The 12500-nt window shown below is 43.9% G+C and overlaps 1 protein-coding gene across 1 annotated transcript in view; it reads left to right on the top strand.

The window, feature by feature from the left end:
- The first annotated feature begins 1108 nt into the window (after positions 1 to 1108).
- LOC134439458 (glycerophosphocholine cholinephosphodiesterase ENPP6-like) overlaps positions 1109 to 12500 on the top strand; it is an 11904-nt gene continuing 512 nt past the window's right edge. Inside the window, exons 1-8 of the mRNA XM_063189346.1 lie at positions 1109 to 1349; positions 2405 to 2584; positions 2692 to 2803; positions 3306 to 3447; positions 5817 to 5987; positions 6664 to 6801; positions 11618 to 11732; positions 12169 to 12500. The exon at positions 12169 to 12500 is cut by the window's right edge and continues 512 nt beyond it. Of these exons, the coding sequence (XP_063045416.1) occupies positions 1121 to 1349; positions 2405 to 2584; positions 2692 to 2803; positions 3306 to 3447; positions 5817 to 5987; positions 6664 to 6801; positions 11618 to 11732; positions 12169 to 12380 (1299 nt within the window). The 5' untranslated portion in view covers positions 1109 to 1120 and the 3' untranslated portion in view covers positions 12381 to 12500. The remainder of the gene's footprint in view (positions 1350 to 2404; positions 2585 to 2691; positions 2804 to 3305; positions 3448 to 5816; positions 5988 to 6663; positions 6802 to 11617; positions 11733 to 12168) is intronic.

Genomic DNA, 12500 nt, shown 5'->3' with positions numbered 1-12500 from the left:
TTTGTGTGTGTGTGTGTGTGTGTGTGTGTGTGTGTGTGTGTGTGTGTGTGTGTGTGTGTGTGTGTGTGTGTGTGTGTGTGTGTGTGTGTTGTTCATATGTGCATGCTGCAGCCCCTATTACATGAGCAGGCAAAAGGCAGCATCATGTGTTCAGGAGCATAACAGCAGAGATCACATCTGATGTGTGTTTTCACAGGCCTGTGGGCAATAACACTCTGGCCCATTGCACCTCTACAAAACACTGGCCCATTTCACCCCCAGCTCTCTCCACCCACTGGACCTGATCAACACCCCATCTGCTCCCTGTTTGCACCTCTCTCTCTCTCTCTCTCTCTCTCTCTCTCTCTCTCTCTCTCTCTCTCTCTCTCTCTCTCTCTCTCTCTCTCTCTCTCTCTCTCTCTCTCTCTCTCTCTCTCTCTGCACACCCCCATGGCCATCCCAGTGTCTAAACCAGCGGCGTCTGCTCCGTGTTGGATACCGACTCCGGCGTCAGTGTCAAGTTCAATGGCGTACACCACCTGTTTTGTTTTAGGCACAGTTTCTTTGTTTTGATGGCAAAGTATGACCGGCATTCAAAAGGATCAGCTCAAAAAAAGCGAGTTTATTTTACAGGTGCTTGTCATAACAGGCAAGAGCAGCAGGCGAAGCGACCCAAAACATTACTGATGTGCCACGCTGAATGGGAATTTTATTTGGGAACAGTCTCTTTGCATCAATTTCATCACAGATCATGGTCAAACAGCGCCCTAGTTTCTGCGGTACCATGTAGTTCTTACAGATTCCTTCAATTGTCCTTGACCATCTATGTGTCTCTTCATCCTCCTCTGTAGTATGTAAAAAACATCATGTTTCTAAAAAATGCAGCTAGATAGATTTGGCCAAAGTGAGGCCATGAGGAAGGGGGGGCCAATTCAGAGATGTTTGTCCTAGGCCCAGGAAATGCTGTCAGCAGCCCTGTACAAATCAGAGGACCCCGCCTACCAACTGCCCCAGGGAACTTGATAAAACTACAGCACAGCAACGCGGCCCACACCACTCCACACAACATTCTGAGTACATCAGTATGGCCTGTGTCGTGTCTGTATTCTGACCTGGCTTTTTATGCTGTGGTGGTGACATAATGATATCCACCACTACCTTTGCTCTCCTTCTCAGCACACTTTTAGGTTCTTGCCATGCGGGTGGAAAACTTTTAGTGTTTCTCATTGATGGACTTCGTTATGACTATCTGGATGATTTGGGAAGTTTGCCAGGCTTCCGGGCATTTGTAGAAAATGGGGTGAAGGTGGAATACATGACCCCAGAATTCCCAAGTTTGTCCTATCCAAACTACTACTCTCTCATGACAGGTAGGAACCACATAGCAAATTGGGAGAAACAACTAAGTATGCTTTTCCTGAAGCTTTGTGTTGTGTTATGTTACAGTATGTTATGTTTAGTTATGTGTTGTTCTGTCTGGTAATGTTTTTTTTATGTGAAATTGGCCCAATCAACTATTTATTAATTGATTGCTCTTGTTTGTGGTGGAGGTGATGACAGTGGTAAACATGATGATGTATTGAACAGTTTCAACAGTTTCAGTTTCATTGTGATTTCCTGGTCTCAATGAACACTATCAGATATTCTGGAAAATATCAGATATTCTGTGTTTTTCACATTTTAGATGTCCAGGTCTGTTCTTTAAGACAACTGGACCATTGTATTTCATAGCTGTATTTATACATATTTGCTTTGCCATAGAGTGCTCAGCACTTTCACTTTCTCAATCTGATGCCCATGGTCATGGCGTCCTACTCAGTGTATCCTCTGTCTGAAGTTCCTTGGGGCAGTACCAGGGTTTAGGGAACACAACCCCTGTAGGATTGAAGGCATTCTGAGATTTTTTTTGACAAAACGCCCTATAATGGTGAATTTTATATTTTATTGGAATAAAGTATGATGAAGAGCACACCCAACGTTCAATTGAGAAAATAAAAAAAGCAAAAGAAAAACGGGAGCAGTGTGCAAACATTCCACCTTTATTTTCATATATTTCATTTTTTGTCCTGCACGGTTGCACCTGCATCTTGGATGTGCGCACCACTACCTTTCTTTACTAAGTTTAGAGCCCAAACACATAGACTTGGTGAGAAGTGTACTAGGAATGTATGGATATAACCTAATACATTGGGAGTGAAAATTCTGAAGTTCTGGGGGTGAACAAAGTAAGCTGTGGTGTCCTCCCCTACCCCCATAACCGGTAGCCTAGAGAATGATGTTTTCCCTTAGTGTCTGTCTAATGTGCTTTTTGCAGGTTTTTTTAGAACAACTTGACATTAATGCTCCTCCACCACCTACTTTAACATCCCAATACAGTAAATCACAAAATGTTTTCAGTAATCACAAATGTGCTTAATTTCCCAAGGCCGAAACACAGAGGAGCATGACATGACGGGGAACTACATGTGGGACATGGAGTCTGACAAGGAGTTCCTGATGGGCACCAACGTGGACAGCCGCCTGCCCCTGTGGTGGAACGGATCAGAACCGATCTGGGTCACCATGGAGAAACTGCAGAGGAAGGTCCACATGTACCACTGGCCAGGTGAGCTCATACCCGGGCCCCTCAAAAAAATTAACCCTTTCTGGCTCACGCTGTTGTCATGATCTTTCCCTATTGTGGTTCATGTGACTACATAATCTGCCCTTCAGGTTGTGAGGTAGAGATCCTTGGAGTGAGGCCCTCCCTCTGTGTGCCGTACTTTCAAAATGCCTCTGAGAAGAATTTCACGGACGCCGTGGAGCAGGCCCTGGATGCATTCATGTAATGAGATGCCTTTTTCTCACTGTTTGAACTTGATCTAGCAGCTCTGTCTAGCAGCGTTGTTATTCTATAGTTTGTTGCCATGACAGTTTTCCTGTGAACAAATGCTTATGGTGTCTTTTTTTGTTTACATTACCAGATAGGAACCTGATTGTTAACATTGACATAGTGCATCATTATAAAGTATATAAGCAGAAAGCTGACTTCTGTTTGCACTCTCAAAAAGTTATCAATAACATGAAATATGTTGATCACAAAAACATAAGCTGTTAAAATGGCTGCGTGGAGGCAATCGTGACCCAGTGGGCTAAGGTGTGATACCATTACACCAGGGACCTGGGTCCTATCCTAAATTAAAGGCATAAAAGTTGTAAAAAATGGCTGCACAGTGTACAAATGATTCCCATGCTGCTTCAAGAATGTGCCAATTGTAATGTATAATATCGCATGGGGTGAAGTTCCCATTGACATTTCTGTTGTTCCTGCTTCCTGTTAAAAAAAGCCAAGACCAAGCAGACATGGCGGCAGTGTACTTTGAGAAGGTGGATGCAGTGGGACACTATTTTGGGCCCAATTCCATACAGAGGCTGGGAACTGTCCTTGCATTGGATGCAGCCATGCAATTAATCAACAAGACTATTGTGGTAAGATTTGTCAAGCAAGCGTTTAACAATAATAATAATAATAATAATAATAATAATAATAATAATAATAATAATAATAATAATGCATTTTATTTAAAAGCGCCTTTCAAAACACTCAAGGACACTGTACAGAGAGAAACAAAATAAAACAAGACACAAACAGATTGTAAACAAAAATAAATAAATAAATAGAAAATAAAATTAACAAAATAACAAAAACAAAGCAAACAACAAAACAAACAAAATAAAACAGAGTTAAGAATCATAAAGAATAGGCTAACTGAAACAGATGAGTTTTTAGTCTGGATTTGAACAAGGTTAAAGAATCAAACCTGCATGCCTTCAACCGCACTCAACAGTTATCCCTTCTCACCTCCAGCCACCAGCTGGATTAGGATATGCACTTACCCCTAGTTTTACTGGCGTGTCGCACAACGATCCAGGAGTCCTCTGCCTGTACACCTGCCCTCCTCATGCTGGGTCGGGAGCTGAGAACGCCTGCAAAGTTGGCTTTCAGGAGAGACGCTCCGCCCATCCCAGTGGGTCCTGCCTATGCCAAGCGGCTGCAGGATCGCGTGGACATGGCACACGCTTATGCCGGCAGGCAATTGCTGGTTGCGGGTGTGAAAAGCAACTATGACCTGCGTGCGAAGGGACGTCATTCCATCGTGGCGAGTTGGTGTGGGTCTACTCACCCAAGAGAAAGAGGGGCAGATGCCCCAAACTGGACAGCCATTGGATGGGGCCTTGCCACATCCTGGAGCGCCTGAGGGAGGTGGTGTATCGAGTGCAACTACCCTCCTGGGGGCGCAAGGTAGCGCTCCAACGGAACCGTCTGGCACCGTACCGGGGCTCTGCAACACCAGGAGGGACTACGGGGCCTGCCACGCCCACTGGACCGTCCGCCAGCCTGGAGAGCGTCGGAAGCGAGTCCCCATCTGCGAGCCCTGGGCCTTCTACACCTGCTGCAGCCAGCCCAGGGGAGGCAAACCCCAGGCCCTCTACACCTCCTGCAGCCAGCCCAGGGGATGCAAACCCCTGGCCCTACACCTCCTGCAGCCAGCCCAGGGGATGCAAACCCCGGGCCTTCTACACCTCCTGCAGCCAGACCGGGGAATGCCTGGTCCGGGGCCCTGCCAGCAAGCCCCGGTCCATCTACACCTCCTGTCGAGAGGGGAGGTACCCCACCTTCCAATGCCACTCCCCGGGGGTGGCCACAGCGGAAGAGACGTGTCCCGCTAAGATTCAGAGACTTTGTCCTCGGGGACGAGGACTTCAGTAACGGGGGTAGTGTAGCGAGTCTGGGGGTTACCTATGTTTGTGTATGTCATGTTCTATGATTCTGTTCTATGGTTTTGTGGGTTCGAGGCACTGTTGGGGTTCCAATAAGGGGAGGGGGAAGTTCCGTGTTTACAGAGGAAGATTCGGTCAGCTGAGTGTACGCTATGCGAAGGGTTGTACCCGAGTGATTATTAGTAGAGATGTACAGGATCCAAGATCCGGTTCCGGATCCGGCAGGATAATAGAGTTTTTCAGACTATCCGGATACAGCAGGATCTTAAGCAGTGGACCTGGTATCTGACAGTTACCTAAAAATCAGGATCTGGGGCATCTCTACTTTTTACGTAGCTTAGGCTTTTCAGTCAGTCTTTCACAACCCCAATCGGTGCATGGAGTGAAAGCCCTTTATCGGCAGTGTGGCAGTAAGCCAATGAGTCTTAAAAATAGTTTGCGCAAACGTAATAAAAACGGCCCACGTGTGCGAGTTGGCTATGTGTTTCAACCCTTTCGTAGGATCCGGTATCCGGTTCCGGATCCGGCAGGATCTTAAGCAGTGGATCCGGTATTCGGCAGGATCCTAAAAATCAGGATCCGGTGCATCTCTAATTATTAGTTATTAGTCTATGTGGCGTGGCTGTGGCTGACAACAGTCATAATAAAAAGACACTACTGTCTACTACATCCTGTGTGTTCCCTGGCTATCAAACGCTGCACTGGTTGAAGGCATGCGGTTTAGGCATGCAGGTACAGTCTGCAAAGCTCTGCTATTAGGAAGACTGATGTATCAATATTTTTTGGTAATTAAAAACAAAACAAAAAAGCCATTTTAAAGTAACAGTCTTTGGTTATGCTTCAGTCCAAAAGTACACAACACATTGTTACTGGCACCTGAGGGTATAGTTTGTGCTTCATCAAATCCTGCCTATACATTAACCACTTCAGATAATTCCAATAATGCTACAAATACACAAATGTGTATGCTCAAAAGCTTAAGAGGTGTGCAAAGTAAAGAGTGCAAAGTACTTGTACTGCAAACATGGTACCTTGTGTGAACATGGCGCATAATAAAATCATTGTGTTGCATGCAGGCAAAAAACATGAGGGAAAATCTCAACATAGTCATGTTCTCCGACCACGGCATGTCCGAGATCACAAACCTCATCGAACTGGACAAACACATCAACCTCACTGACCTCATCAAGGTGCTGGACGTTGGGCCGGTTGTGAGCCTGTGGCCAAAGCCATCGAAGTTCGAAGAGGTGAGCTTCAATTTGTGGGATATTAATTTAGTGGACAGATTATAGATTATTATTGAAATGTTAACACTGTTTATTCTTTTTTTAACAGTGACACCTTTTACAGTTACATTTTCGGTATGAGGAACATATGGCAATGCATTACACTAAACCTATAGCCTATCTGTGGCACACTGTAAGAACACAATGTTAAATGCAATCTTTTACATAGTAGTAGAGACAGTTGATATAACTGGCACAACAAAAAAAGTTATAAGTGCACCGTGTAATATTTTTTGTAGTTTATTTCCAGAATTCATGCAGCCCATTCACAAATGTCACCTTTTTCATGAATACTTACCACCACCACCAAAATCTAAGCATTCATTATGACTGGGAAAATTGCACTGTTCATCCATGAAAAGAGAGCTCATCTCCATGGTCCTCCATTTTGAATTTCCAGAAATAGACATTTTTAGCTGTAAAACTTATGGTACTTACTGCACTACTACTGCACTATTCATGAAAAGATCAAATTTGGTAATAGGTAATAGGCAGCACATTGTAAATGAGCAGCATGGTTGCAGTACCCATTCTGACCACATTCTACACACTTTTCAAGACAGGGTGGGAGGGTGTTCCTCATATGCATAGATTTTGTCATTATGTACTTATTGGATGCATTATTTTATTTCCCCAGATATTCACAGTTCTCAGTGCCGTGGGCAACATGACAACTTACCGCAAAACCCAAATTCCTGATCGATTCCACTACAAAGAGGGGAGGTTTGTCTCCACACTGACCCTTGTGGCCAACCAAGGCTGGATCATCACACCAGTAAGCAGTCACACTGACATTTGGTCACATACGGTATAATTGCCACTTCTCTGCCTTGCCAAGCTAATGAAAGGAATGAATGAACAGACACAGCTGGTCGGCACAGGATCGACGGGCACAAAACAGCACCGCGCTCCTACTAGGCTACACGTAGGCTATACGCTGATTATTATTAAGATATTATCAATCATATGACACAATAGTGCAGGCTGTATGTGTTGTGGTAAACTGGAAAATATGCACAGTAAATTCCGCTGTGCTCATTTAACACTTAGAGAGTTCATTTGAGTCCATTTGGACTTAAATGAACTCTGTAAGTGTTGAATTAACACCACAACATTTACTGTGTGGGAGCATGTTAGGGTGCCAGCTGCCGGTTTCTCAGATCATGGATGTGACATTCCGCGCTGTCTTTGACAGGTTGAAACCGAAGTGGCAATTCGAAAGCCAGCTTTAAAATCGTATTAAACAATGGCGTTATCTCAATTATTATGCCGACAACTTACCGATCAACCAGCGCGGCATCTAACTTATTTTTTTGTTTATGGCAACGTGACAAGGGGGGGACGATGCTTTGGCTGCTGCGCTGTCTTTGACATGTTGAAACCTAGCGAAATTGCACTATCAGCTGCTTTAAAAACGTATGATGAGGTAGCCCAATAGCATCGTTTTAATGTAATCTTAATAAACAATGGCGTTATACCCATCATTATGCGACAATGTGGAAGTCGGTAGGTATATTTTGACACAGATGTTCGTGCTCAGGGGCTGTTGTTGCATGACACAATAACTGCACGACCGCCGGCCATGGATAGAGTCATAACTACACAACACAGATGTTCGTGCTCGGATGCAGGGGCGATTTCGTTGCATATAAAGCAATAACTCCACGACCAACGGCCATGGAGTCGTAACGAAACACAGCCTCGACCCGCAGCGCATTGACCGAGGACCCTTAGTACTAGGTGCTACAATGGCAGAGAGGAACTAGCATCTTTAGCATGCTGCTATCCTGCTAAGTGGCTGTCGGCCAGACTCACCCGTCGTCGCACTCGAGCTAGAGATATCCGTCAGCACACCTGCCATCCATAGACACTGCTTGTGGTAGTCTAGGAGTCTATTTCCAACCATGTCCACGGTCTCCAGATTTTTAAGGTAAACAACAGGAGGGGTGGAAAACGCCCAGAGCACAACATTGATCTAGGTCACTTCAAAAGCCGATGCCTCCTACACGATCAGCGTTGTTTTGCCTTCTCCTTGTCAGCAACAGTTCCAGTAATTTTGACTTAAACAAACTTGTGCAGAGAGATGCCTTCAGTGAAACTTGTACTTGTTGCAACCTGTACCATTTTGACCGCCACGAACACAATATTTTCCACTGTGCTTTGATTTACTCGCCATAGACGCCGCCATTGACTACTATAACTTTGTGGGTTCGGAGTTGGACTGTGTCAACCTTATGACGTCACGCATAAGGCAATAAATTCGCACTACTGGACAAAATATTGCTCATTTTGAGCACGTTTTAACATGACTTCCTGGATAAATTATTACACACACAATCTTGTTTTAATCACAAAGCTTGAAACTTTTGTAATATGCAGCACAAACTGTAAAATTCCAAATGAGACTAACTGTTCAATGTGACGGTCAACACAAGGGGCACAAAACTCAGTTGAAGGCAAAAGTTCTAAGTAAGTTGATTCCGTACGTACACAATGCAATAACAGACAAAATGCAATTAAATGAATAACTTTTATTAACTACCAAGTAATCTAAATAAAGCATTACATTCAATGTCGGTTAAATGGAATAATACAATCATAAGGCACAAATACTATAAAACAAGGAAAGCAAATAAAACAAAAAAGAGGGGAAAAGAGAGAGGGAGAAAGAGAGGCTTCTAGCCTGTGTGTGTGTGTGTGTGTGTGTGTGTGTGTGCGTGTCCCTTGTGGACACGAAATGGCGTACCAAACGCGTGTGTGTGTTTGGTCAAGCCAAGCTAACATTGGCTACAGAAAGTTCAGGCAGAACAAAAGGCTATGGTAGCTAGTGGCTACCTAGTCTAAGGTAATAGCAGGTAGAGCTAGCTCTCGGTGAGACTAGGGGCCTGCAACGGTGTCTGGGATTTCTGTAATTAATGTACGCTATTCCGAATGGAAGAGAGAGAGAGAAAAAAAGAACCGAGACAGAGCAGGGAGTGAGAGACAGGGTTGTCTAGAGCAATATCGATAGTCGACTACAAATATGGCAACTCACATATGGGGAAATATTGTATGGGAATGCACACAGAGCCGGCAAGCGTTAGCTAGCACGAGCTCAGAACGTTTGCAGAGAACACAGGGCAATTAATGACTGTCTGGCGGACAGTACAGTGGAAAGGTTCTACTCAAATTGTACCGAGAGGTACAGGGGTTGTCCTGGGGTTTCTACAAGCGTGATTATTCTCGAGGGAGAGGGAGAGAGAAAGAGAGAGAAAAGCGGTGACTGTGTGTCAGTAGGAACAGCTTATGTTGTGGAGATTAGCAGCTGGCTAGCTAATCAAGGCAGGGCCTGTTGAGGCCGTGCACACAGTAACAAAATAATAAACAGGCGCACGCACAGATGTTTAGTAATTGCACGATCGAGAGGTTCACGGAGCGTTCCGAACATTTATATGCGTCCAAACAATGCTTGAAAACACTCTGATCGTTTCGAATGAGACGTAGCAACTAGTAAACAACCGGGGAGTTAGTGATAGCAGGTTGCTAACTAAACAGAAGGGGAGAAAGAAGGGAATCAGACATGTATATGAAAATCAGCTAAGCTTACTTCAAAACATATCTAAACTGACAGTAGAGTAATATTGCCCAGATATGCCTACTGTGAAGGAGGGAGAGGCTTCCAGCCTTTCCAGGAGAGAGTGGTTATCCTCAGAGTGTGTAGACGAGTGTCCAGCAGCGCACGAGGTCTGTGGGTCCAAACGTCCTATTCTCGCTCCAGCGAGGCAGAAAGGGTTGGGAAAGGTTGCTCGCACAGTCTGGCCGTGCGATGCTTTAGGCGTGGAACTCTTGATGCATCAAAGTTCCACAAATGAATCCGGATGATGTATTGAGCAGGAGCGTCCAGGCTACCGACTTATTAATGGGCTACTGCCTTCCAACAGTAGAAACCAAAGACACTGTTGTCTCTGATTGAAACTTTGCAAAGAGAATGAACTTACAGCTGTTTAGGGATGAACTAAGTGTTACATTATCTGTATTCGGCCTAAATATCAGATAAAAGCTATGTTCAGAGTTTTGTATGCACAATCTCTTTACCTGTGTGACCACAGGTCCGCATAGCAGGATCGCCAGCGGCATAAGACAAAGATGCAAGCTCAGAGGAGGTTATTATTGACCAGTGGTGTTGCATTCTGGGATTGGGCTACTGGTTGCGCTAGGTTTGTGTAGCGCCCCCTAATGGAAGGGAGGAGAAGTGGCTGGGAGACCCTACACATATATCAGCTATACACATACGCACTCACTCCTATGCACACGTATCATACAAGCACATACAGGCATTGGAATAAAAAGCTCAAACCTATTCAAACATATTGGCCCAGACACAAAGTAACAGACACATACACTTGCACCCACATCTACTGTATATGAACACGGACACGACAAACGCAATACCAGTAATCAGATACCAGTATATGCACGCAAAAGCACATATTCACATAAACACACACACACACCTACAGAAGGTAGGATATAGCAGAAAACATCCTATTCTCTCAGTAAACTTCTCTGTAGAAAAAGCATGTGCATAAGCCTTGCCACAACGTAGTTGATCGCACTTACACACACACATACACTCACACCGAAGTAATATTCCTTGATAACAACTTCGGTAGCATATTTAATTGGAACACATCAAAAGGACTATGCTTAGCTCTTGTGAGATGTTTGTGTGCCACCTTGGATTAGGTCATACCTACCGGAACCATGAGGTCCAGAACTAGTGGGACAAAGAACTGATCGATATTCATGAGCAAAGAATATTAATTAGGGTTTGGTCCCTCCCCAGTGAGGAGAGACCAAGAACCTGATTGGCTGAGAGGAAGAAACCTGGGTGGAGAGTGGTCTAGGCCCATGAGCACCGAAGTCAAGGTCCCCATAAAAGGTGCATGTACGAGACTAAAAATTAAGTTCTTCCATAGCATCACCAGGCTGAACAGCTCTTCTGTTATACTGTTTGGCTGTTTGCAGTGAGTATTCTCTGACTTCGCTTTTGATTGGGACTTATCTTCGTGTATCTAAAGCTCTTCTCAGATGCTTTCCCCTAGCTTAAATTTTATATCATTCTTTTTTTTTCTTTTTTTATTATTATTATTATTTTTAATTTTATTATTATTATTATTATTATTATTATTATTATTATTATTATTATTATTATTATAACTATTATAATTTACCTTGTGTTTTATCTTAATGTTTTAAATGTTCTTTGACTCTTATTTCCTTCTCTCTTCCCTGTTTCCTTTCTTTCTGCATTTGTTAATTTTGTGAAGCACATTGAGTTGCACCTGTGTATGAAATAAACTTGCCTTGCCTTGCCTTGCCTTGCCTTGCCTTAGTGCTTCGTGCATTCAGTCATCATGTTTAGAAGTGGAAATGCTTACTATTGACTTGTGTCCTGTTGTCTCTGCACTTTTGATCAACACCAATGTCACAGTGAGTGCTGCCTTTTTGCAATTTGACTCTGAACCTCATGGGTTGACCACCGCTAAAACCATGACATTGCTTATAGTCATGCTACTGCTTGGTCAATCACATTTTTTCTTAATTTTCAGAGCATATCTTACCTACCTTTACCAGCGAACATCACCGGGGACAGGAAGTATGGTGCACACGGCTATGACAACACGCTCACAGAGATGAGGGGAATCTTTGTGGCAAAAGGCCCAGGTGAGAGATTCTATAACAAAGGCATTCTGTGAGGAAGATACACAATACTTGTGGTATACAGTGACTGGCAAGGGTTTTTTTTCTTGATGACCCATAAATTCAACACATCACAAAGAATACAGTATGCCACTGATTCTTGTAAGTTTGGCAAAGACATGGTAATGACCAAGGGGTCTGCTACACACATGTATAGTTGTTTGAAAGATTCAAGTGTAATTTTATTATTTTTCATTGCTATAAACCTGCCAGGGCTCATTCGACTAGGTTGCTGTATGACCTGAAGTGGGCTGTCTTTGAATGTTGGTGCGACCGAACGTGGTGAAATAGCTTCATCAACTACATTACAGCAAGGGAGCTACTTATTCATTGTGTGGAAGTGACGTTTTCCTTTTCACAAGCTTATTATTTCACTCCATTTTCTTCTCTCTCACAACAGATTTCAAGAGCAACTTTACTGCCAAGCCAATCAGAGCTGTGGATGCCTATAATGTCATGTGTCGCTCCCTGGACATCAAGCCCCTGCCCAATAACGGCTCCATGAAGCGGGTTCAGGACATGTTCATCAGCACCTCATCCTGTAGCACATGTTTAACCCAGCAAAGGTGTGTCCTGATGCTGTTGCTACTGGTGTTGGGCTTTCTCCTGTAGGCAGGGTTGGATTAAGATGACCATGGCCCTATTTTTTGCTCTCTCTTTCTTCTTCTTCTTCTTTCCTCTTCTTAGCTAAGTGCTTTTTTAATTCTTTTTGTCTTTTTTTTGCCCTGTAAC

This window comes from Engraulis encrasicolus, chromosome 23 (assembly GCF_034702125.1).
Source record: "Engraulis encrasicolus isolate BLACKSEA-1 chromosome 23, IST_EnEncr_1.0, whole genome shotgun sequence".
Lineage (NCBI taxonomy): Eukaryota > Metazoa > Chordata > Actinopteri > Clupeiformes > Engraulidae > Engraulis > Engraulis encrasicolus.
Note: the sequence above shows the minus strand (reverse complement) of the source record. Positions and strands in the feature narration are given on the sequence as shown.